The sequence below is a fragment of the Narcine bancroftii genome, chromosome 4 (assembly GCF_036971445.1).
Source record: "Narcine bancroftii isolate sNarBan1 chromosome 4, sNarBan1.hap1, whole genome shotgun sequence".
Taxonomy (NCBI): Eukaryota; Metazoa; Chordata; class Chondrichthyes; order Torpediniformes; family Narcinidae; genus Narcine; species Narcine bancroftii.
In genome coordinates this window covers 46,845,595-46,872,098 of record NC_091472.1, presented here as the reverse complement: position 1 = coordinate 46,872,098, position 26,504 = coordinate 46,845,595, and the positions used below count along the sequence as shown (strand labels likewise).

Below are 26,504 nucleotides of genomic sequence, written 5' to 3'. Positions count from 1 at the left end.
AAAGTGAAGGACCTGAAAGCATCGACCATCACTGCTGCAGCATGTGCGCTCTTCACAGAACAGGGGATACCCGAACAAATGATATGTGACAATGGGACCCAATCACATCGTGTGAATTCAGAGAAATAGCTGCAGAATATGAGTTCACCATCACTACTTCATCACCACACCACATGATATAGTTAGAGATTAAGTCTTTCAGGTGGTCTGGTTTTCCTTTGTGACTGTTGTAATACTGCCTGTGACTGCAGCACATCAGTGTGGTCCTGGGTACTCTGGGCCGCCTGTGTGCACACATCGGTGTTGGGCTGGTGTGTCCTCTGTTGGGGGTGAGGTAATGTGTCATGGCTCTGGCGCATTGTGGGTGGCTAGGGTTGAGGGGGGGTATGGAGTAATCAGTGGTGGTCTCCAGAGACCCTGAGGTTGCTAGATCCCTAATGGAGACAGTGTTCTTATACCCACTAAGGTACGCCACATAGGTGTATTATGGGTTGGCGTGGAGGAGGTGGACCCTTTCAATCAGAGAGTTGGACTTATGGCTCCTCACATGCTTCAGAGTAGGACAAGCCCTGCGAACATCAGCCACGCTGGCAGCATGGGCCCTGTTGCAGATTTAGAACCAGAGTGCTACAGCACAGAAAACAGGCCATTTGGCCCTTTTAGCATGTACCAACCATGGTTCAGCTAGTCCCAATAATCATCTCCCATTCCATAACCCTCCAGACCTCTGTCATCCACGTCTATCCAATTTATTCTTAAAACTCAAGATGACATCCACACACACAACAGATGGCAGCACATTCCACATTCACACCGCTCTGAGTGAAGAAATTTCCCCCTAAACCTTTCCCCTTTCACCCTAAAGCCATGTCCTCTCATTTTTTCTCTCTCCTAATCACTGGCTGCAGATGGTGACGTAATCAATATACAGGAAAGTGGCCTGCAACTTGTACTGATCCACCTTACGGTCCATCTTCCGCTGGAAGACCTCTTTCTTTCAGGTCACCACAGAGTTCCTTTTTGTTTCTCTTATTCCAAGTGAAACATTAGATAGCCAATCCTCTCATCTTGCATGAACCACAAAGGCTATGACCAGGCCGCCTTCCAGTCGGGCTTGCCAGCTTGTCCTGTTCCAATCCCAGCTACTTCTGCTGACTGTAACGCTGTCAAGTAATCTGTGTGTGTCTCTCTCTCAGAGAAAGCTGTTTGACTCTCTCTGCTTGCAAAACCACATGACCCTCTTACAACAGCAAAATTTTCCAATAGCATCGGCTCCAGCATTCTTTCATCTGTTGCCTTTGATAAACAATCCATTTGTGAAGTCTCCTGAGCCCTCTTCAAAGCTCTTGCAAATGCTGAAAGACCCCGATATGTCTAGCATCAAAGATCTGTTTTAAAATGTTTGTATGCAACCTACTCCAACAAACCTTTCCCAATTTATCTCCCAAAAACATATCTTTATACTCTGTCACACTGGTAGCTGCTGATCTTGTTTGCCTTATCAAATATCCATGTAGTTCCAATTGCAGACAACTACAATTGTTATTTTATGGCTCTCTATTGGAAAATATTTAGGCATGAACACAGGTTGTGCTCTCTTTTTTTTTGCCAGCTGTGAAATTATTGGTTTAAGTCAAGAGTCCAGAGCCTTGACCATAAATCCAGCTGATGTTCCATTGCAGGAGTAATGGAGCACTGGCAGTAGTCTGGAATTTCTTGAGATGTTATCCTGAATCCTCTTGTCTTGAAAGAATAGTGTGGAGATGATCATTTTTTTATTAAGCCTGATTTTCGTGATGTTGACCATTTATCACTGTCACATTTTTGCTTGAGAACTTAGATTCTTTGCAAGGAACAATTTACTTTAACACAAAGTAGGGAAAAGTACCAAATGCAAGCTTTTTTTGTTTAGTAACTCCACCTTTCATTCCATTTTTAAGAAATGCTGATTTTGGCAAGAGTAGTGAAACGTACCCATTTCATTTTGCATACAACCAAGATAATTAACTCAAAGCTATAAACAAGTGATCTTTATTTAGTGAGCTAATTCAATTTAAAATAGTAAACAGTCACAGCATATTGCCCATTAGTTTTATCAAACTGGTTTTCCGTCATCTTGAGGAGAATTTCTGGTCCAAATAGGTTCCTTAATATGGTCAGGTAGCTTTTCTAACATTGTCTGAAAAAGCAGAGAAGTTTTAATTTAAACTTGCTTGAGGACAAATTAGAAAAGATGTACAAATCCCAATTTCAAAACAAGACTGACCTTGGTTACCTCCATTGCAACTCCTTCTGGAAGATTTCGCTGGATATATTCCAAATACACATCAGCAGTGTTTCCTGTCAAATGTTTGAGCTGGTAAAGAAGAAGAATTACAAATCAGATAGGACAAGTAAATCATATCCTTTACTAACCAGTCACTCAATATGCTCTACTTCTTTCAGAAATGTATGCCCAGACTTCAATTCCCCCTATTTGTGCACATTGTTCATTTTCTGTGGAAGTGAACCACTTTTCAATTTGCTTTTAAAATTCATCTCCTAGCTAATGTAGCCTGTTATTTTTCAAGTGAAGAAAAACTGTTCCCTGCATTGAGCAAACAATGAGAAGCTTGAGGAACTTGACTAGTCAGGCAACCTCAATGGATAGAAATAGTCAGTCAAAATTTTAGGTTGTAATTCCTCATCAGGACTGTCAGTTGGTCAATCAATGTTTCAAGATACTGTTCACCAGGAGTCTCTGCTTAGGTCTTTGGGTCAATTTTCTGTCCATTAACCTAAATGTTGCTCAGCAGTTTTTTCCTGATGATAAGTTTAAACTAAAAAACAATACCCACTCCTGAGACAGAGTATGGAAACAGGTGCTTTGAGTCACTGTATCCATACTAACCATCCTATTTACACTCATCCTATTTTAATCTGCTACATTACCAACCAACCACTGACACACTGACATCTACGGAATGTGGGAGCAATCTTTTGTAGGGTCAGGGTAAATGTCTAAATTGTATACAGACTGCATGGAGGAGAGTTAGGATTGAACCTGAGCTTTGTGTGTCACCTAATTTTTCCCTTCATCAATCTGTCAAAAAAAAAATTCAGGGTTACTAGAATAGCGAATAAAGCACCTGAATGGACTTGCTAAACTTAATTTTCAAAGTAACTATTGATTCCCCTCCCCCCACTAATCTTAAAAATGTTTCCATGACGAATGTTAAAATGACTGGCATATAATATCAGTTTAATAAAGGGGAAAAAGCAGGCATTTCATATAATCGTGGCTAGAATTAATACAGTAAAACCAATCCATGCTACTGCATAAACTTGATAGTGAGCAAATAGTGCAAAAATAGGAAGCAATAAAAATCTGAATATTTTCATCTTAGCTGAATATTTATAGCAAGGTATTTATTTTGTCATTACAGTTATTTTGTGTTTTTCTTGCCTCTATACATCTGTAGTGTGTCCTCATCTCATATTGAACTCGGTGTTTCTTGAAAATGTGAATGGATTTGAGAAGTGTCATTCTTTCAATTTTCCTTGGAGGCACATACCTTTTTTAAAAAATAGACAAGTTCATTCAAGTTTTTGTTAAACCACAGGACATATTTAGTTCCTCTGACTTCACAAATATAATGCATCAGCTATATATTAGTATCAAATGATAAACTGTAGTATTACAGAAAACATACATTTTGCAGGTGGGGAGAATTATGTATATTCATACAAGCCCCCATCCAGACAAAATTGCATTTCATTTCCATGTTTGGTTTTGTGTGGGACATTAATGGGATTCATGAAGAACAGTCCTAAATACATTTTCTGAAATGCTTTCATCCATCTGCCAAAAGTCCAGCATAAGATTTGGAGAACCCCACAAAAGTTCTCTCCCACTGTAAACACTTGGAATGTTTTCTCTCTGAATCATAGAAATTATAAAATCTAGATTGTAAAAATTAAATAAAAATATTATCCATTATTCCTACACCACCTGACGCAATATCTTTGTTGTCTCTCACACAATAGAGACTGATAACCCAAAAGGTTAAATTTCACTTTTTTTTTGTTACAACCTGCTTAATTAAGAAGAAGCATTCAAGTATGCCCAATAAATTGGTTATGTAACCTGGAAGAAAGTCTGTAGACAGTTTGATGGAAGTTCAAACACAATGCTGGAAAAACTCACCAAGTCAAACAGACTTTAGAGATCAAAGATAAAGATACATAATCAATGTTTCTGGCTTGAGACCTTCATCAATGTATGAAAAAAATGTAGACAGATGCCCAAACAAAATGGTTTATTACTCTGGGGAGCAGAGGATAGGCACTGTTTATTTCAAAGTTCAAATTTATTGCCATAGTGCATACATGATAACACATACAACCCTGAAATTTGTAGATGGAATAAGGATATGGCAGTTTGCAGATGGTTTTTGGATAACTATGTAGTAGATAATATTTTTTTAGCATAGTAGTGGGACTACTCCTTTTCCTGTTGGAGGTCTCTAAGCTTCAAGTGCCTTCCTCTCAGTGGAATGCAGGTAATGTGAAATAAGTCAAAGCATATCATGAAGGAAAAGAGAAAAGTAGAGTTTTATAGAATTTGGGACCAAGATTACTGAATTTGCAGCCTCCAGGGATGAGAAAAATAAAGTTGGCTATAACAAAAAGAGTTAAGTATCTTGGATATCTTAATCTGGTTCCAACTGTGCATTTCCCTGAGTGTCACATATTGAAAATTTAATTGACTGTGTAACATTGGTTCTGATTAAAGTGCAGCTAAGTACAGTATTTGAGTTTGATACTTAAAAGTGTTCTATTCTCAACACCATTCCCTCAAGACCATAAAATAAAATCAACAGTTTGGAAGGAAGAATGACAGCAGTATTAGGAGTGTTTTGGTTTTGTTTTAATAAAAACAAGTATAGGTTGAAAATGAAATGATTTAAAACATAGAACATAACAGCAGAGTCAGGCCCTTTTGCCCACAATGTTGTACCAATCTACATAAACTTACTCCAAAATAATCTAATCTTTCCCTACCTCACATCCATAACCCTCTATTTTTTCCAACATTCATATGCCTATCTAAGATTCTACTAAATGTTCTTTTGGCAGCTGTACTTCCTAAGACCGCAAGACCCTGCAGAGGATTGTGAAGTCACTGGAAAAGATCATTGGGGGCTCTCTTCCTACCATGAAGGACATCTACAACACTCAATGCAGGCAAAGGCAATAAACATTGTTAAGGATGCACATACCCCTCATGTAAACTGTTCTCCCTTTTGCCATCTGGTAGGAGGTACTGCAGCACTAGGCCCCATATGTCCAGATTGGGCAACATTTTGGCCATCAAACTCCTGAATTCCCAGAAACTTTGTGGATAGAAAACCGTGGTACCAGGCACTTACAGTATACATCTTAATATTTAATATTCTAATGTGCTTAACTTCTATTTTAACTTATGTAAATATGCTCTGTGGTCCTGGAGAAACGCTATCTCATCTTTACTGTGTGAGGATGGTATAAACAATAAATAAAGGCGGCAAGCCTCCACAATCACCCCTGACAATCCATTCTAGGCTCCCATTACTCTCTATCTAAAAAGAAACACTGACGTCTCCCTTAAACTTTCCTCCATTCAATCTTAAACCAATATCCTCTAGTATTGGCGAAGGCCACCCCAGGAAAAAGGTTCTAGCTGTCTGCCCTGCCTATGGCCTTCATAATCTTAAATACCTCAATTCTTTATCCCCCTCCATAATTATGTACAACATATCATCTAATTGGAACATGGTGAGAGAAGTCTGCACAATTTAAAATTGAAGGGAAAATGAAGTACACAGGATTTTTTCTAGCTGTATTAGTGAAGTAAATTTGAATGAAATTAACATGCCCAAATTTGAAAATAATGAACTTGGCAGAAATAATTTCAAAAGACGATCTAATTAAAAACTTACACTTTATCAATTGTGATATTCAGTTCTTTAGCAGCAAATGTGGCAAAATATTCATAGCTATCCAGTACCATTTTATCATGGCCTTTTATCAACACGCAAATCTTCTTATAAAGTATATCAGGATCATCGGTTACTGTTACCTAAGTTGATATAAAATAAAAAAATACAATTCATAATTTATAGTTGAAATAGGCTTTAAAAAGAAATGCTAATTTCCAAAGCAGCAAAATATTCCAACAGGCAACATATTTTATTTGTACACATGCCTTGGTGGAAAGAGTGTCCCTCATTTCGTACAATGCAAAAAGTTTAGAGTATTCACAATCAGTTTTGTTTATTGGACAGTCTCTTATTTTTAGGTAAGTGCAATAGCCATTTGATGCATACAAAGATCTAAAACTCAGCAGTGAAGGAGTATAATCTAACCTTGAAGACACTTGAGTGAATTGCATGTGTGTGTCGATACCAAACAGTCCACGTAACTAACTGATTCACTATCCAATGCCAAATTAGCAAATTGTTCGGGAGCAACATATAAATTGTTCCATATCCCAAAATGTGGGTAAATTAGGGACTATGATAAATGATTCACAAATTAATCTAAAGTAATACAACTGTATGCTAGTCTAAGTAACAGAGTTGTTCAAATTAGTTTAATATTGAAGCATGGATGAAATAATATTTGAAAATAAAGATTTAATTTTATCTTCTACACCCAGTGGTCTGATTGCATATTCTTTTTGTTTAAAAGAATTGCAGTAAACTACTGAAAACTTTCACTTAAATGCCATAGTCTTCTATTAATTATTCAAATTTAAAGTAGTTGACATTTGCAGAAGATACCAAATTAGGACACTGCAAACAAATATTAATATTGGATAATGGTAAGAGTGTTACATAAAATTAATTCATTAGCCTTAACATTCAGGACAGGAAAAAACTCCTGAGAGTAGTTAACTCATCCAGCGACATCACAGGCACCACCATCACTCATCGAGGATATTTACAAGAGGCAGCGTCATAAGAAAGCAGCCTCTATCCTCAAGGACCCCCACCACCCACTTCACACTGCTATCATTAGAAAAAAGGTACAGAAGCCTGAATACAAGCACCCAGTGGCACTAGAACAGCTCTTCTGCCATCAATGTACAATGAACCACATGCACCATCTCACTTTATCTTTTTTTTGCACTATATTAATTTTTGAAATTTATTGTAATATTTGCAGTAATGCTTCTGCAAAACAATTAATTTTGTGACATGTTCATGATAATAAATTCAGAAATTCTCAAATAATACATTGTTTACTTTTAAAAAGGCTGACACTAATACCCTTTCTTGTGCGGAACTCTAGCAAAAATTTGTCGGACATTAATGCAAGCAAGTCATTTAATTGCTCCTATTCAAAATTTTAATGAAAGATTATATTGAATTCAAACAATTTCATCTTCAGCTTTCATTTTGACCTTTATGTCGGTTAAGAGTTCTGGGTGAGTAATTGTGCTTCAACCCAAAGATTTAAGATGAGCTGGGTGTGGGGATATAATGTTGCTTGAAATAGGTAAATTAAAACATGGCAATATTTTTAAAAGCAGGCATTTGTTGAAACAATGGATTTTGAGATGGGTATTTAAAATTATGAAAATCTGATGGACTTCAGAGGGAGTAGGCCAAAAACAAGAGAACAATAGATTTCAGAGGACAAACAAAATTTTGTTACAAGTTGAGGTTGCAAAATTAGCATTCAAAACTAAATTGTTTGGATGGATGAGGATTACGAGGACAGAATGTGTAGTTGTAAAACAGGATATGTGCTCAAGTGTATGGTATGCACCAAAAAGCAGAACTAAGAGACGTGTTTCACTGTTGCATGTAGAAATAAATCTGTTTATTGAATCATTGTTTCAATTATCTTCATGCAAAAAAACCCCAACATTTTCTTGAAAGTGCCCAATTAATTTTGTTTTTAGAAATAAAACTATACAAAATTCTACAATAGCTGGGTTTATTTTAATTTTGTCCTAATTTAATAAAAGTGCCCAAACTGTCATCTAGCTCAAGGCTTCATGACAAATCAATACTTAAAATATATAGCACAGATCTCAAATATATCAAAAAGTGCATCCAAATGATTAGCCTAAATTATAGGAATACTGACCAAGGGAGCAGTGGAATAGTGTGAAGACTCCAAATGGATTCCTAATGACAGGACTTTCAGTGGCGTTTTCCTACTGTAACCAAAATATCATATATAAATATATTGCTTGGAAAAACAGCATTATAATTTTGCTAAACTGTATTTCAAAACCTTTTTAAAATTTCTATTTATATAGAATCTTTCATGTTTCCAGTCATCTCAAAATATTTAACAGTAACTTACCTCTGAACATCTGAAGCACATGCAGCACAGAAACCCAGGAACAATATAAATGGAGCAAGATAAATTACCAATGTTTTGTTAGTACTGCCTAAGATACTCCAGATACCAGGGAAACTTCAAAAGTATATTGTCAATTTACATGTGCCTGAACAATCCTTTATTTTCATCCAAAAGATATCTCTCCTAACCGCTCTTTGGGGTAAAACTAGATCAAGCACTTAAGTTCTAGAATAGATCAACTCAACATGTCCATTCATTGGACCAATCAACACTTATCCCATTTACTCACATTGAATGAACTTTGCCTGGTGCCTCAAACAATTCAGAAAAAGAGAAGCAAAAGAGTCTCTTCAGAGGCCCCAAGTGTCTGTGGATTTACTTCCAGTGCTCCCACAATGTCTCTAGCAACACAAACTCCATTCCAAATTTCTGATACAATCAGGAAGCCTTCAGTGCCTGAGGCCCTTCAGGAGCCTTTCTTGCCCTCAGAGCCCTCTCGAATCTTGGTTCTGATACCTGGTTCCCCAAGAGCCTGTCTCCAGCAGCCCTCAGCCTGTGCAGGTCCTTTGATCACAAGTTGCCAACACTCGGCATCTGTGTGAGTCCAACCACCCTCTCAATGAAGAAAGATTTGTTCTGTCTAACTTATCAATTCCCCTTATAATTTTATATAGCTTTATCAGGCCACCTTTCAGCCTCCTCTACTTCTGCTTATCCAGTCTTGGCTTGTAAATGAAATCCTCCAATCAAAGCATCATCTCAGTGAATCTCCCTCTACATCCTTGCCAATTAAATCATCTTTCCTTTACTGTGCTGACTAGAACTGCACACATTTCTCCAGATGCAGCCTAAAATGGGATAAGTGTTTCACAGCACCTAATAGCCTGAATACATCTGAGATTGTCTGATCTTGGAACCTAAGCAGGCTCAGGACTGGTCAGTACCTGGAGGGAAGACTGCCTAGGAACACCAGGTCCTGTAGGTTTCTGTGATGGTTGCTGAACAAAGTGGAGACTCTCTGTCTGGCTTATGGTTGACAAAGTTAAAGCATTTCATGTAGTATTGGTTCGAATAATAGAACCTTTACTTTAAAAATGGTTTACATAGTTGGAACATCCTATCTGTCTTCTTCACTCCCATATCCACAGGTGCTATCACTTTCATGGACATACCTCAAGATATCTCTGTTCATCAACACTCCCTTCGGCCCTTTTTTACTGTGCAAGTCCTTCATTTTTTTGTTCTCCCAAAATAAGCATTTAAGCTGTTTCTCCCCTTTCTGACAATATTGTGAAATATTTTATGTTTGAGTAATCCAGAAACAACAATTATTAAGGAGAAACATGTCTTTATTGTTTATTAATACAAATTTTCTGCATTTAATCTAGACTTTCAAATGGTCAGTCATGTATATTGAAAAGAGGAACCACAATCTTCTTTCTAGACAACTAGATTAGCATTTTACCTAACCATTCGAAATCTAACAGAACCTGTCAACGTGGCAGCTCAATTCATAAACATTTTCCTGGGCAAATAAAAACTGTTGTCCACCAGTTACAACTGCCAGCCACAAGATGGCTTGTCAAAACCAATACAAAAGGCATAGGTTTCACATGAAGTATTTCATATGAAGCATCAGGCGCCAACAACGTTTTCCTTCCTTTGTGCGTCTTAAATGTTCAATTGATCCTCCAGACTAATGATTAGCATTTGATAATTAAAACTTAAACCTCATGTACACAGGACACATATGTTTGAGATGTATTGGAAGCAAACTTTCTAGACATCAACTGTTTTTAAGACATGAAACTTTAACAATATCAATTGTACATGAGTAACTGATTGATGGCAATGATATACATTTCCTAAGAAAGGACACAATAATGTGTTAACAAGAAATTATAACAAGGTCTCAAACAAATTCAAAGAGCTATGCTCATCAACTTTTCAGAGATATGCCACCAAAAATGCCTTTTCTATTGTTTCATTCCACTGTGATCTTTGAGTGAAGTTCGATATTGACCAAGGTGACATTGTCTACCTGAGCTTAATATTGCTCACTCCCACTAGCATAATTTAACAAATCTGTATTGTGGTTCTGCTGTGCATTGTGGACAATCACACTTGACAGTGTGGATAATCACAGTATTATGTAAATACACCATAAAAATCACTTATTTCATTTTTCTTTTTAAAATATTTTTATTAAGTTTAACATATAAGCATAAATATAGAATTTACAAATACATAATTCATTTGTATACAAGCATGCATACACAAAAAAAGCCAATAAAAAAGTAGATAAACTACATCCAATAATTGCTCCTTATACCTCAAAAATCTTTATTTGAAATGATCCATGCAACCATGTTAAACCCATTTATTGAAATAATGTGTATAATAAAGGAAAAAAAGAAAAAAAATCTAAAAACTAAAGCTACTAATCTATCCCCTTCCTCTAATCAAGGTCACTTTTTGAATTAATAAAAATTAATAATGTGACCTCCCCCAGAGAACAGGCAATGAACTACCGGAACACATAATAATTGTTAATTCTTCTGATTATAAAAAAAATTCTAGGAATGGACCCCACAACTTCATGAATTGAAACTTTCCCATTAATTGCTTTGTTTGGTTTTTCTTGTGATCCAGATAAACCTATATATCGGTGTTTCAGGGAAAGGTTTTAGCTTTTACCACGTTGATAGCTGAACGATCAATTTTATTGAAATGGAAAGATGACTCATCCTCTACTCATACACAGTGGTTATACGGGTGGCTAACCCTTTATCCAGGATTCTGAACACCGAAAATCTCCAAAAACTGACACTTTCTTCAATAATGAAAACACCCAATCACCTTGCTCCTAGCCCCCCCCATTGTACATCACCCCTCTGCCCTCGGATGTCTGTCTGTCGATCGCCGCCCCCTTCCCGCCATCCATCAGTTGCCTCCCCTCGCCCCCCAGTCGTCTGTCATCCCTTCCAATTCCCAATGAGGCAACAGGGGTGCAGTGCTGCTGAGCCCAGAGTTCACTTGTGGCAGAGGCTGCTCAATGCCATCTTCTTTACCCATAATCCTCCATGCAGCTGGAACTGCTCTGCCAGCGCCACAGTGGATCCAGCTGCGTGGGGTATTATGGGTAAGGAAGACGGCCATTGCTCCCGCATTATGCCAGCCGCCGCCGCCTGCTTCTTTCCAACTGGGTGCTTGGGGCTGAGAGTCACTTTTCCACTGAAGGTAAGAGGGTGGGCATGGGGGGACAGGGGTCTGAGCCAGTTTCATTTTGAAGTTTTATTTAAACATGCTAGTGCTATCATGGTCTTTCTTTATTAAATTTATTTAACATCCCGTGCCCCCTGTTTTGTACAATTTTGAAACATCACATTTTCTTAAAAGGACCGCCATTTTACAATAATTCCAAAATCAAGTAGATTCCGAACAACAGTGTCTGGTCCTGACAATCCTGGATAAAAGGTTAAGCACCTGTATGACGTAATGTCCTATTTAAGTTTAGAGACAATTAAATAAAATATCAATGATAGAAAGTTTCAACGTTTCATTTTTAAAAGATTATTAATAATTTTCTCATCATCTAACACCAGTAAAACTTACCAAAAGCAGAGTGCTGTCATATTATTGGCTGCATAATTTAAAAATGGCACATGATCAACCTGAAGGGCAATAGGAATAATTCTGTTATTTATGCATGCATTTTTACTGTTCTATTAAATAGGGCTGGCATGGAGATTCTTCTTATCCCTAACACTATTTTCACTAAATTAACAGAATGTTACATTAGTGGCTTCAGACTGCAGTAAATTGAACATCTTTTCAAATAATTCAATTTCTTGGAAGAAAAAAATAAATCAGAGCAAAAATAATTGAGGAAAACTTGTCCAAAGAAACAAAAAAAAAAGCTGCAGATGCTGGAAATCTGAAACAAAACAGAAAATCTGGAAAAACGCTACACTACGCAGCATCAGTGGAAAGGGAACAAAAACCGTTTTGAGTCTGCACCCGATGTTTCAGGATACAAAATGAGGAGTTATTTTGAGGAGATTACACGTGACTATGAAGTGAAAAGGGCCAATTATTCCTGCTGGGTCAGGAGTCCCTCGGAATAATTAAAGCAGTACTGATGGGAAAGGTGACGGCGGCAATGCGAATTTAAATCCAGGCAGATTGTATGATTTGTGAACAAAAATGAAATAGAGTTTCATGGCAAGATGTTCAGAACAGAGAAAAAAAATCCGTCCCCTACCAGAGATAGATGTGTCACAAAAATTAGACCGATTCCAGTTTTTTAAAATTATGATCTGGGATGTAGGATGATTGAAAAGTAAGATATTTAGGGTCGAGGGCAGAAGAAAAGTTTAATGGGGAACTGGGTGAACAGATTTGGAGTGAGTGGCTATCACGGGTTCCCGCTGCTCCTGTTAACGAAGCCGCACCGAACACCAGGGCTCTTCGACCCGACCCGTTCAATGGGAAACTTGGACACCACGTGAACGTTTTAAAAAAATACTTTACCCGGAGCAGCTGCCTCAGCACTGCACCCGCAGCCCTCCGCACGGCCGCCATCTTGGGGCACCAGGACTACTTCCGGGTGACGCAGGTCGCCTCGGAGTGAGCTGGCGGTTTGGCGCGTCCGCAGTGCCTGGGACTCCCGTCCGTCGACGTCATTGCTCCCACGGAAACTCCTGAACCTCGGCTCTATCCAATTGTATCTCCTATTGGGAATCTAAAATAAGGACAAAAAGCGCTGTTACCCAGTCCGGTCTGTGGCTCCAGGTAATAAATCTCAGCGAGAGACGACATAAAACGTCAACTAGAGTAGAATCCGCATTTCCCCCTTGTTCTGCGATCGCCAGGTGCAGTTTGGGGGGGGGGGGGGGGTGGTTATGCAGCCCCCGTGAGCTTCTCCCACGCGTTGGGGGTTTTGCGCTCCCACCACGGCGTCTGGCCTCCCAAACTCGCCCTGTGGTGAGGCGGCGGCGGCCCCCGAGTTCTAGGCGAGGCGAGGAGGTGTCTATTCTCCCAATCATGTGCTGAGTGGCCCAACATGGATTCAGATCACGGAGGTCAATCAATATATAAAGTACTAAATTGTACATTTACATTATCGTCCTGGTTCTAACTTTGCCCGATCCCCTTGATGGTGTGAAAGGTGAGTAAAACTGATATAAAGATATCAAGATGAGGAAACTAGTATAGATATATGTGTAATGAATAAAGCCAGTATGAACAGGATAAGAATAGATATTAGAATGTAGGAAGTAGAGTTAGTCTGAATAAGATAAGGGTCTTCTAGCCTTAGACAGAATTAGCAAGTTCACCAGTATGAATAAGATAATAGATAATAGAATGTAGGAAGTAGAGTTAGTCTGAATAAGATGAGGGTCTTCTAGCCTTAGACAGAATTAGCAAGTTCACCAGTATGAATAAGATAATAGATAATAGAATGTAGGAAGTAGAGTTAGTCTGAATAAGATGAGGGTCTTCTAGCCTTAGACAGAATTAGCAAGTTCACCAGTATGAATAAGATAATAGATAATAGAATGTAGGAAGTAGAGTTAGTCTGAATAAGATGAGGGTCTTCTAGCCTTAGACAGAATTAGCAAGTTCACCAGTATGAATAAGTTAATAGAATGTAGGAAGTAGAGTTAGTCTGAATAAGATGAGGGTCTTCTAGCCTTTTAGATAGAATCAGCAAGTTCACCAGTATGAATACGATAATAGATAATAGAATGTAGGAAGTAGAGTTAGTCTGAATAAGATAAGGGTCTTCTAGCCTTAGACAGAATTAGCAAGTTCTGCATGTAAGAAGTTAGTCAGCCCTGAGAGTCAGGAAGGTGTGAATAAGGACAATGACATGATGGGACACCGACAGGATACCCCCTGGTCCTCCAAGTTCACAGAAACAGCACGTAGGCAGACAGGATTGCCTAATGCCAACCTCATCCAGGAGGCAGAAGAATGCAAGGGGGAGGGTACTTCTATACTGAAATAAACTGTATAAAAGTTGGGTGAGCCCCAGTGTATGTGTGTATTCCCAGGGTAAGGGCAAGCACCCAACTTTGCATTGTTGTATAATAAATGTTCTTTGTTTTCAATTTTTGTCTCGAGCAATTTCTGTGAAGGTACTTCTGTTTCTAACAATGGGATCAAGCCCGAAACGTTGGTTCTGCAACTGTTGGACCTGCTGAGTTTCTCCAGCATGGTGGTTTTTAGTTCCATTTCATCTGTTGACCCATTCGAGAGTAGCTTAAGGGTCAGTGACAGTTTTCACCTGGCTATTTATTGGTGATGAACTTCAAATTTCCTTTCGTAGGAAAAGATATTTAACCTCTCACATTCATACAAGTAGATACTTCACTCTGTTGGGTATCTGTTCTCTACTTGAGTACTTAAGGTGCAAATGGTCTTTGGGTTTTTTTTTAAACATTTCATATTTCCTCATGACTGTTTTAGCCCCTTGAGTCTACCCCATTACTCTTCCCTTACATTTTATTCTCTCCACATTCCCAGCATCTGCCCCTAGATTCCACGACTCACTTGCACACAACCTTTCGACGCCAATTAACAGATCCTCGGCTCAAGAATGAAGCGTTGGTGATGTATCCTTACTATATAAAGTTCACGGGTTGATCTGGAGTTTCACCAGCATTGTGTTTTTACTTCAATCACAGTGTCATGCTTTGCTCTCCACAGCAGGAGGATGGGGGAGTAAGCTAGAACACCCAAGAGAATACGCAAGGTCATGTGGAAAATGGGCAAACCGCAAAGCATCTGAGCTCAGCAATTAAGTCAGGATCAATGTTGATAATTGTACTTTATTGATCTTTATCAGAACTTCCATCTATAAAATGGCAGGTTTTGTCCTATTTCAGTATGACTACAATGTTATTTTGAACAGCTCTTCCTTGAGATGGCTGAATATCGGCACTCACACTATTCAATAGTTTTGTCATATTTACTTGCTCTTCTGATAGCTACAAAATGATATAATCATATAGTGGATTACTTCATGAAAAGTTACTAGTTCTTTATCCTTTTGCACTTCTACTTTAGCTCTACTTATTGTTTTTTTCTGCGGTTGGTTTCACTTCACCATTCAGCAAATCTGACATTCTTTTCACGATGCATGGTGCTTCAACCCAGCCTTTCTGTTTCTTCCCATTGCTTGATATCTGTGCTTGTCCTATATTCCATGGATCTGGATGGGCTTCCTGCTTCTTTGCATCCTCTGAAAGTCTCATTTATTTTCTGCTCTCAGATCTTGGCTAAATCTCAGGCCAAAAGGTAGAAAATGGAATCTTTATCATCCAAATGATGTTAAATGCTGTCAATGGTGAAACTTCAATTTCCAGTACCTTTCCTGGAATCCAGTTTGGCAAATATTGTGGTCTTGGCATTGTAGATGTGATTTCTTCCAGAGTTGAAGATGGGTAGTGGGCTCTATTGATTGCTGGATTCAAGTTTTTTTTGGATTAGTCATATCCATTAAGATGTCCATGTCCATTAAGATTCATTCTCACCACAATAAAGTTTAGTCATACTGTAGGTTTAGTGACCTTGGCTATTACCTTGTTCACACCATTACTTAGAAGACATTTACACATGTCCTCTTCAGCTCTTGGAGATCAAGAGCCTGATATTCAATACATTCAATATATCCAGTCATTTTACCAGAACATTCATGTGCATGAAATAAAAACACAAAAATGTGAAAGGAACTCAGCAGGTCACTCTCTTCAAAGTGAGCTTTGCGAGACTTCAGTGTTTCACTCCATTCATGTGTACGAGGTCAGTTTTGTTTCTTTTAAGTGATTCTTCCCAGTACATCTCATTCCTCTTTTAATCTCCGATAAACCTTTTACCCAGTCCAATTTTGGTGTCATCTGCAAACTTGCTAACAGTGTTAATTGTCATCCAAATTGTTAATGTCAATGACAAACAACAGCTCCAATCCTTTCAGCACTCCACTGATTACAGGCCTCCAATCTGAGTTCACTACCACCCTCTCTTATATCAAGCCAATTCTGTGCCCACTTGGCCAGCTCTTCCTGAATCCCATGTGACCTGACAATCTGGACTAGCCTATCATACTTGACTTTGGCAAAGGCCAGACAACATCATTAAACTTCTTGGTCCCCTCTTCAAAAAGAAAAAAAAACCCCAAATCAAATTCATAAGGCATAATTGACCTAAACAATCTTTGCCTTTCCAAATGCATATGGATTCAGTCTGTAGTTTCCTGGCTTTGCCTTTGCAGTCTTTATTAAAGGCACAACATTAACCACTATCCAATTTTTGGCGCCTCACTCATGGCTATCAATGATGCAAATGTCCCCAGTTTCATTCCTAGATTTGATCATCGATAGTTTATTGTCATACACTTTATATAATGTGCATATGCCCAAAATTCTTGCTTGCTGCAGCAAAAAAAGGTACTTGTAAAGAAAAATTAGAATAGTAAACTAATTGAATTAAAAGTGACAACAAATACATGATAAGTGATTATTCACAGTTATCCTAGTGCAAAGGTGACTTGCAATAGTGCAGGCAGTCTTTGATTAGTGTACATGGAAAGAAACTTTTTCAACTTGGAGACATTGGTTTACAGGCTTCTATCACCTGCCTTAAGGTATCAGAAAAAGTTCTGACCAGGGTGATGGGAGTTTTTTATGATGTTGGCTGGGTTTTGAGACAGCACCTCATATGGAAGTCTGCAATAGTTGTGGTGGGGGGAGGGGGGTGGGTGGGGGAATGGTCAGAACTTGTTTGCTACCTTCTGCAGCCTTGGCATTTGTATTGTCAAACCAGGCTATGATACAACTAGTCAGTATACATTCCACAATGCACCTGGAGAAGTTAGATAATGTATCCAATGGCATGCCAAATCTCCTCAGACTTCTTAACATGCTAGCTGCAGGAAAGGTCTTCTGAGTTATGGACTCCCAGGAACTTGAAGGTTCTGACTCTCTCCACCTCCTTCCCATTAAAGCTTCACACAACATCATAGGATACACGTGGTCAGATCCAGGGGACCTATCTGGCTTTATGTGTTTTAAGACCTCTTGCACCTCCTCTTCTGTAATGGGCTTTCCTCAAGACATCACTCCTTACTTCTCTGTGTCTTGAGCATCCATGTCTTTCTCCACATATTAGTTACTTTCCTCAATGGTTCAGTGTCATATTTTCACTTGAAAGCATTTTGGACGTTTTACTACATTAATGCTACCTAATTAAGCCACATAATTTCAGTTTGCTTGTTTCACATTACTAAAGCCCAGGCTTCAGTAAAAAAGTCCTTTTCCTCTTTGGTAAAGCACAGACCACAAACACTGTAAAGCATGGTTCATTTTCGCAACTGTGGCCAATTTGGCCCTGACCAAACACATTAATCTTCCTTTAAAATTGGATTGTATTCTTAGTTATAATGATTAAGTAATTCCAAGTATAGAAATACTATCAAAATGCTGCTTCCATTAAATACACCAGACATCCTCTTTATCCATGCCATTTATGGAAGTGCGGTAATATTGCAATTGACTTTCCTAACCTTCAACACAAATATTTTGATCTCATCTGATTCAAGCTAAGTTCTTAGTCCTTAATGCCAATACACCACCATTTCCTGCAATTAATAAACTGCAATCAATTATAATCAACACAGAATGGATATGATTAAATACAAAAACTGTAAATGTACTTAGATCCCATTCATTGTGGTATGGCTTAATTCCAATGTAAATTCATACTATCAGCACTTTACCCAAGTGAAAATAACTATTGAAAATACAAGTTATTTGAAACCATTTTTTTTTGTTGATGCAAAAGTTTAATTCTGGACACCTCCTCAAAAATGTAACATTTGAGAGGGGCGTGGCAAGATGGCATAAAGGCAAGACGTGTATTGCACCTTCTCCCAGCTGGAACATTAAACGCCCGACTTCAAGTTGTTTAAAATTAGTTAATAATATTTTGAATTTTTTAAACAATAGTAAATTACTATGGCAACTAATGTAAAAAAAAATCTAAGGCTCAACTCCAAAGAAATTGCTATTTAAAAGTACAGAAGAATTGAGCCTACCTGTACAGCGGAATCCTTGGAGTCGATTTTGGCAATTCCCAAGGGCCAGAGGATCCCAGCTCGGCTGATCTTGACACTGGCACTGACCTTGTTCCCGCGAGATGGCGCCGGCACCCTGGTGAGTTTGGCCACTGTCGATCCGCGCGCACGTGAAGCCGTGTGCATGGACGACACGGTTGACAGAGGGTCCTGCGGCCCCGCGATCTTGTCGGGGAGCCTAGGGACGCACGGAGTAGCATCAGAAGACACTCCAACGCGCCCCGTGGCTTTGCCCGGCCTGCGTGGAGTGTCATGAGTCCGGGAGCTCCTTGACAAGGTGTGGGCTGTGGGGGAGCTCGAATGCGGGCGTCCCGAAGAGGTCTGATGTCTGATCCTATAAAATTCTTCAAATGCTGGATCCCAGAAGTTTTGGGTAAAGAGTTCTTTCCTGAAGGTTTGGCGTTAGATAGGGTTCATAGAGCTCTGAGAAGAAAACCGCTTCCAGGACAACCGCCGAGAGCAGTTTTGATTCGTTGTTTAAAATACCAGGATAGAGAAATGATTTTACGTATGGCAGTACAAAAAGCATGACAAAATCAATCGCCATTAATGGTTAAAAACAACAGTGTTCTTTTATGCTGATTTGAGTCAGGAAGTTTTTCATAGACGGCGAGAATTCAATAAGGCTAAAGATGTTCTGTGGAGAAAAGGTTATAAATTTGCTTTTCATTACCCTGCAATTTTGAAGGTTTTTTATGGAAACTTTCAATCTCAATTTTTTGAAAATGATCATGATGCCTTAGTTTTTGCGAACTCTCTGCTGGAATTGAGAAGAAATGGTCATTCTCAGCCTTTGTCTCCTAAAAGGAGCTGAAATAGGAATGGCAGTGGAAATGGGAAGAATGGAAAAAATGGAAAGGAATAATACAGAATCCTCTTGATGTCGAAGATCCGGAGCAATCGTTGGGTGTGGAGTTGCTGGGTTGAAGATATGGACTATATTTGAATGTGTTTATCTATATAATAAATATGTATCTGGCTAGGGGTGGGGGGGTGGTGGATGACACTGAAAACTTTGTTAGTCATCTGCCACCAGTGGGTTTCCCACACAGTTTTTTTAGGATAATACTACCTTTGGGTGTTTTTTTTCTGCGTGTGGTTTTATTAATTTTTTGTTTTGATTTTTTTTAAGAGGGTTTTTTTCCCTCTTTTTCTATATATTTGAAGGATTATAAAGGGGAGCATTATTTTATAGAGTTTAATTTTTTTAGTGTGTGTATTTACTAATAGTTAAAATTATGTCTAGGTTGAGCTTTGCAACTTTTAATGTTCAGGGGTTAAATAACTCAATAAAGAGAAAGAGAGTATTGGCGTATATAAAAAAGATGAAAATTGATATTGCGGGAGTCTCCAGGTGGCGCTCATGGAGTGAACACGTTTTGGTTTTTGCTCCATAAAATATACTATTTTTAACCTGTATCCACCTTTGAACTAACTTCACAGAAGTCAGAAAGATCTTTATTATTTCTCTAATTATACTTGAGTCTGAAAATTTTGAAGAAATGACTGAAGGAAAAGCTACACGAGCTAAAACCCGGGCAGAAGAAGGTAACGGCCGAGAGAAGAAACAACCAGACATTAAACTAAGTGAGATGACCTTCACTGACTTTTTAAAATTCTTTCGTGATGAATTCAAAGATGTTTGTCACAAAAAAGACCTAGCTGAACTTCGTACAGCTTTAATTGCAGCTCTTCAAACTGAAGTTCAACAAAAAGAGATTAGACTGACTGAGGTCGAACAGAAACTTTCCAAAGCAATTAAACAACTAGAAGCACTCCAGCTGAAAAGCATTGATTCAGAGAACCGTTCCAGAAGACAAAATATTCGTTTGGTTGGAATTCCTGAAGGCATTGAGAAAGGAGATCTCCTGACGTTTTTGCCGAGCTTTTAAAAGAAGCATACCCATCCGAATTCCCTGCTGATCCACCGCTACTTGATAGAGTACATCGTATCTGGAACCGAAATGCTGAAGCTTTCAAACCCAGAGTGGTGATGGTCCGTATGCATTACGTGAGTACAAAGGATAGATTGATTCGTACAGCCAGAAGACTTGGAAATGTGACTGTTCGTGGCTTTAGTCTAAGAGCCTATGAAGATTTTAGTCCGGAGGTAGTACACGCTCGAAGACTGTTTAAAGATCTGATGTCCGAATGTTTTGAGAAGAAACTGAAACCTGCGCTCCTGTATCCTGTGAGGCTCAGGATTTCTCCGGAGAACCAAGCTCGTCAAATATTCGACTCCGTGTCTGCAGCACGGAACTACCTGTCGGCTAATTTCCCGTCTAGCGCGACCTCTCAGCCCGAGTGACCGATTAAAAAAATGCGGTAGATATTGGTCTTTTTCAGGTTAATAGTCAGATTCTGATTTCTGACCATTCGAAAAGTAATAGATCATTATAGCTCTAATTATCCTGTTCATCTTTAACACATTTTTATATTTTCTTTCTCCTCTGTGAGAAATTTTTTTTTAAAATATATAAGTGTATGTTTAATTTTATATTAATCTATACTAATAATATGATTATATTCTTTACTATTTTATTTCTGAATTACTGAAAATGGCGATTTTTTATCTTTTGTTTATTAAAACTTTTCATGGTTTTTTTTTTACATTCGCCATTTTCTCTTTGTCTTTCTTCATAAACTAATTTTAAAATGATTTAACTCTTTATGACTTTGTTTTATCAGTAGGTACTACACAATTATGATTTTTCTTTTATTTCTTTTTAAATATTTTTCTTTCAATATTTGGTATTTGATTTTAGCTTGAGTTATCCTTTTTATAAGTTTAGGTGGTGGATCTTATCTTAATATTAGGAGCTGCCGTCTGAAGACATGGGGGTAGGTTTAGTACTATCTCTTCTTTTTTCTCTGATCACTCTCTGGTCAGATGGGGGGCTTTGTGGGTGGGGGGTGGGTTTTGTTTTTCCTTCAGGGGTTCTTATGTTTCATTTTCTTTTGTTTTTTCTTGATTTTTCTTTTAGAACTACAGATATGGCTGACACGTCGTCATTTCCGGTCCTTCCTTATATCTTAATTCTTCTTCCGGGCGCATGGGTCCCTGCTTTGGTTAACCCTTTATATACTGGAGGGTTGACCTAAGTAATGGATCAAAACATTAATTTTGTCTCTTGGAATGCTAATGGTCTAAACAACGTGTTTAAAAGGAGGAAGGTCTTTAAAGTATTCCAGAGACTGAAAGCACAGATTATTTTTTTACAGGAGACTCATGTGAGGAAGGAGGATAATCTGCGTTTTTTTAAATCTTGGAAAGGCCCACAATTTCATGCCAACTCATGCTCTAAGACTCGAGGTGTATCTGTTTTTATTGATCCCTCTATTACATTTGTTCAACATGACATCACTGTAGACCCTAACGGCAGATTTTTATTGGTTACTGGGTTATTATTTAATATTAAGGTTGTCATGGTTAATGTTTATGCCCCGAATGTAGATCACCCTGAGTTTTTTAGATCTTTGTTTACTATTTTACCCAATCTAAATGAATATCATTTAATAATGGGTGGGGATTCTAACTGTTGTCTGAATCCCCTGCTAGATAGGTCGAAACCTTCACAGCTCCTACCGAATAAATCGGCTACATATATTAACTCTTTCCTTACTAATTCTGGAGCTGTTGATATTTGGAGATTTCTTCACCCGACAGATAAAGAGTTTTCCTTTTTTTCTCATGTATACCATTCATACTCGAGAATTGATCACTTTTTTATTGATTCACGTTTTATTCCACTTGTAACTGCTTGTAAGTATGACATTATAGCCATTTCGGATCACTCTCCATTACAACTCTCTCTTAAATTCAAAGACTCTGTTTCTACTATTAAGCACTGGTGTTTTGATGTTACATTATTGCAAGATTTAGACTTTGTTAAATTTATGAAAGAACAAATTAACTTTTTCTTTTCAACAAATTACACTACGGAAATTTCTTATGGAATATTGTGGGATACATTCAAGGCTTATATTCGTGGTCAAATTATTTCTTACTCAGTAGCTTTGAAGAAATGCATCAAAAACAAGATTCATCTATTGGTTGAGAAGATTAAAGACATTGATAAGAAATATGTGACTGATCCTACTGAAGAACTTTACAAACAAAGAATTGAACTGCAGATGGAATATAATTTGTTACTTACATCTTCGATTGAAAACCAGCTAATTAGATTTAAATCTGATTTTTATGTGCATAGTGAGAAATCGGGTAAACTGTTGGCTAATCATCTGAAGAATATTTCAGCTAGACGCCAAATTGTGGAGATTCGCAAACAGAATGGAGAACTGACTGTTAACCAGGAAGAGATAAATCAATCTTTCCAAAATTTTTATACATCCTTATATAGTACAGAATCCCCTCAAGACCTTAGTAATATGTTTAATTTTTTAGAACATTTGAAATTCCCAAAAGTATTACCTCAAGATAACTTAGAATTAAGTAAACCCATTACAGATTCGGAGATCAATAATACTATTTTCTCACTGAACTCGGGGAAAGCACCAGGTCCCGATGGATATTCTGTGGAATTTTATAAAGCTTTTTCTTCTACTCTCTCTCCCTGGCTGATTAAGATGTTTGATGAATCTATCACATTGGGTAAACTACCACAATCATTTTACAGAGCTACGATTTCTCTAATCTTGAAAAAAAATAAAGACCCGACCGAATGTTCTTCTTATAGACCTATTTCTTTGTTGAATGTTGATTCTAAGATCTTCTCTAAAATTCTAGCGACAAGGCTAGAGAAGATATTACCATATATTATCTCTGAAGACCAGACTGGATTCATTAAAAATCGTTATTCCTCCTTTAATATTAGAAGATTGATGAATATTATTTACACTCCTTCACATAAGTCTTCAGAATGTGTTATTTCACTAGATGCTGAGAAGGCCTTCGATAGAGTAGAATGGCCTTATTTATTTACAGTTCTTGAAAAATTTAATTTTAGTCCGATATTTATATCTTGGATTAAACTTCTTTATAATTCCCCAGTTGCCTCGGTTTTTACTAATACCCAAAGATCGCCATATTTTCGATTATTTCGGGGCACCAGGCCCCCTTAGCCCTTTGTTATTTAACTTAGCTTTAGAACCTTTGGCAATTGCTATCAGAGAAGCACCCAATATTACTGGTATTATTCGTTGCAGGGATATTCATAAAGTATCACTATATGCAGATGATTTATTGTTATATATTTCCAATCCTGAAAATTCTATTCCTGCAGTTTTATCTTTATTAGCCCAATTTAGTAATTTTTCGGGATATAAACTGAATTTAAATAAAAGTGAATTATTCCCTTTTAATAGATGGGTCCCTATTTATGATAGTTTACCTTTTAAAATAGCTAGAGACCATTTTATATATTTAGGGATTAAGATTACTAAAAAACATAAAGATTTGTTTAGGACTAATTTTTTCCCTCTATTGGACCTGATCGGCAGTTTACTTACCAATTGGTCACCACTATCCCTATCCATGATAGGCCGAATTAATGCTATTAAGATGATGATCTTACCTAAATTTTTATATATATTCCAAGCTATACCTATTTTTGTTCCTAAATCTTTTTTTGATGAGGTCGATTCTAAATTGTCCTCGTATATCTGGCAAAACAAGAATCCTAGATTGGGGAAAAAATATTTACAGAAATCTAAACTAGAGGAAGGGTTGGCATTACCCAACTTTAGAATTTATTACTGGGCAATTAATATTAGTTACTTAAGGTATTGGTTGAATTATTCAGAATTATCTCTAAATACCCATTGGGTAAATTTAGAAATTAAACCGATACAAAATTTTTCAATTAGCTCTATTTTGGGAGCTGCTCTCCCTTTTACTCTTACTAAATTATATAAACAAATTGATAATCCAATGGCTAAACATACACTACGTATATGGTTTCAATTCCGGAGATTTTTTGGCCTAAGTCATTTTATCTTGGAACCTCCTATTGTACTAAATTTCCTTTTTCATCCCTCTCTAATTGATCAAGCTTATTTACTCTGGAAAGTTAAAGGTATAACATGCTTTTCGGATTTATTCTTGGATAACTCTTTCATGTCATTTGAACAATTATCCATGAAATATGATTTACCTCGATCTCATTTCTTTCGATATTTGCAGATTAGGAGTTTCTTAGTTTCGACTTTACCCTCTTTTCCCAATCGGGAGACTACGACTGTTTTAGAGGATATACTATATTCAAAATTCCCTCCAAAAGGTGTGATATCTAAATTATATAATATAATTACAAAAATAAATTCTGGGACTTTTGAAAAGTTTAAAAATGATTGGGAAAGAGAACTCAACCTTCATATTTCTAATGAAAATTGGAATAAAATTCTGCGACTGGTAAACTCTTCTTCTCTATGTGCAAAACATTCACTAATACAGTTTAAAGTTGTTCATAGAGCTCAAATGTCTAAAGATAAACTCCATCGCTTTTATTCTCATATCGATCCTATATGTGATAAATGTCAATTGGAAATAGCTTCCCTTACACATATGTTTTGGTCCTGTCCCTCTTTACAGAATTATTGGAAGGAAATTTTTTCCATTATATCTACTGTTTTGAATATTGATTTACAACCACATCCCATTACTGCAATTTTTGGATTACCTATGATAGATTTGACTTATTTATCTCTTCCTGCGGATCGTATGATTGCTTTTCTTACACTAATGGCTAGAAGATCTATACTATTAAATTGGAAAGAGGTAAATCCTCCCACTGTTTTCCAATGGTTTACCCAAACCATACTATGTTTAAATTTAGAGAAAATTAGAAACTCTGTCTATGAATCCCCTTCTAAGTTTGAGTTAACCTGGCGACCATTTATTCAATATTTTCATTTGTGGTGAGTTGATCTGGCTCTGTTTTCTTTCTATGATTATGTATGATAATTGGGCTGTAAGATGAGATCGGAGTGATTGGCGTGGTTTAGCTATATCTGTAGGTTTTTTTAAAAGTTTTTTTTTAAGTTTTTTTAAAATTCAGATTTGTTTTTTCTTCTTTGGGGTTTTTTTTTCTCTTTTTTCATATATTGTTATTAATTATATCTTTTTTTTTAGAGATAGTTCACACCCTAAACTGATCAAAATTTTTTTTTATGATATATTTTTATTCTGTAATATTATTGTTTAATATCTCTGTATAAATTCATTTCTTACTATGTATTTTTTTTATATCTCTTTGAACTGTATGTGTTTATAAATTATAATAATAATAAAAAGATTGAAAAAGAAAAGAAAGAAAATTGATATTGATTTTTTGACTGAGAAAGAACATTTGAAATTGAAAAGAGATTGGGTTGGTCAAGTCAAGTTTTGTATTTTTTTTTCTTCTTTCTTTGGCTTGGCTTCGCGGACGAAGATTAATAGAGGGGTAATGTCCACGTCAGCTGCAGGCTCGTTTGTGGCTGACAAGTCCGATGCGGGACAGGCAGGCACGGTTGCAGCGGTTGCAAGGAAAAATTGGTGGGTTGGGGTTGGGTGTTGGATTTTTCCTCTTTTGTCTTTTGTCAGTGAGGTGGGCTCTGCGGTCTTCTTCAAAGGAGGTTGCTGCCTGCCGAACTGTGAGGCACCAAGATGCACGGTTTGAGGCGATATCAGCCCACTGGCGGTGGTCAATGTGGCAGGCACCAAGAGATTTCTTTAGGCAGTCCTTGTACCTCTTCTTTGGTGCACCTCTGTCTCAGTGGCCAGTGGAGAGCTCGCCATATAACACGATCTTGGGAAGGCGATGGTCCTCCATTCTGGAGACGTGACGTACCCAGCGCAGTTGGATCTTCAGCAGCGTGGATTCGATGCTGTCGGCCAAAAGGAGTAGTGATTTTAATTCATAAGAACTTACCATTTGAATTGGAATCTACTGAAGGGAATGCTGGTAGAGTTTTAAGAGTTAATTGTACATTTTTTGCGGAATTTTGGACACTGTTTAATTTATATGCACCCAATACAGATGATGAGCAGTTTATTTCAGAAGCTTTTCTCTTGTTAAATCAGTCT

General features: G+C 37.5%; 1 protein-coding gene and 1 long non-coding RNA gene across 3 annotated transcripts in view; one reads left to right on the top strand and one right to left on the bottom strand.

The window, feature by feature from the left end:
• Nucleotides 1–2,015: 2,015 nt before the first annotated feature.
• Nucleotides 2,016–12,980, bottom strand: mrps10 (mitochondrial ribosomal protein S10). Of its 2 annotated transcripts, none has more exons than XM_069931170.1 (7): nt 12,874–12,980; nt 11,956–12,014; nt 8,119–8,191; nt 5,961–6,100; nt 3,446–3,554; nt 2,267–2,356; nt 2,016–2,179 (listed from the first exon to the last, which is right to left on the bottom strand). In XM_069931170.1, the coding sequence occupies exons 1-7, from the start codon at nt 12,922–12,924 to the stop codon at nt 2,096–2,098; spliced, it is 606 nt and encodes a 201-aa protein (XP_069787271.1). In that variant the 5' UTR covers nt 12,925–12,980; the 3' UTR covers nt 2,016–2,095. The 2 variants fall into 2 exon arrangements, with proteins under 2 accessions (XP_069787271.1, XP_069787273.1); XM_069931172.1 differs by lacking the exon at nt 12,874–12,980 and adding an exon at nt 12,605–12,744.
• The window catches only part of LOC138760524 (uncharacterized), a 61,438-nt gene continuing 47,867 nt past the window's right edge, over nt 12,934–26,504 (top strand). The window contains exon 1 of the long non-coding RNA XR_011355679.1: nt 12,934–13,134. This is a non-coding gene — a long non-coding RNA (uncharacterized lncRNA). The remainder of the gene's footprint in view (nt 13,135–26,504) is intronic.

Bases quoted from the DNA above. Each gene is read 5' to 3' on its own strand.
- mrps10 (XM_069931170.1), bottom strand. From the start codon at position 12,924: ATGGCGGCCGTGCGGAGGGCTGCGGGTGCAGTGCTGAGGCAGCTGCTC. The intron at 2,357-3,445 runs GCAAGAAAAACA...CTTCTTTACCAG, and splicing joins CACACTACAGATGTATAGAG to CTCAAACATTTGACAGGAAA. The intron at 2,180-2,266 runs GTCAGTCTTGTT...CTGCTTTTTCAG, and splicing joins TTGCAATGGAGGTAACCAAG to ACAATGTTAGAAAAGCTACC.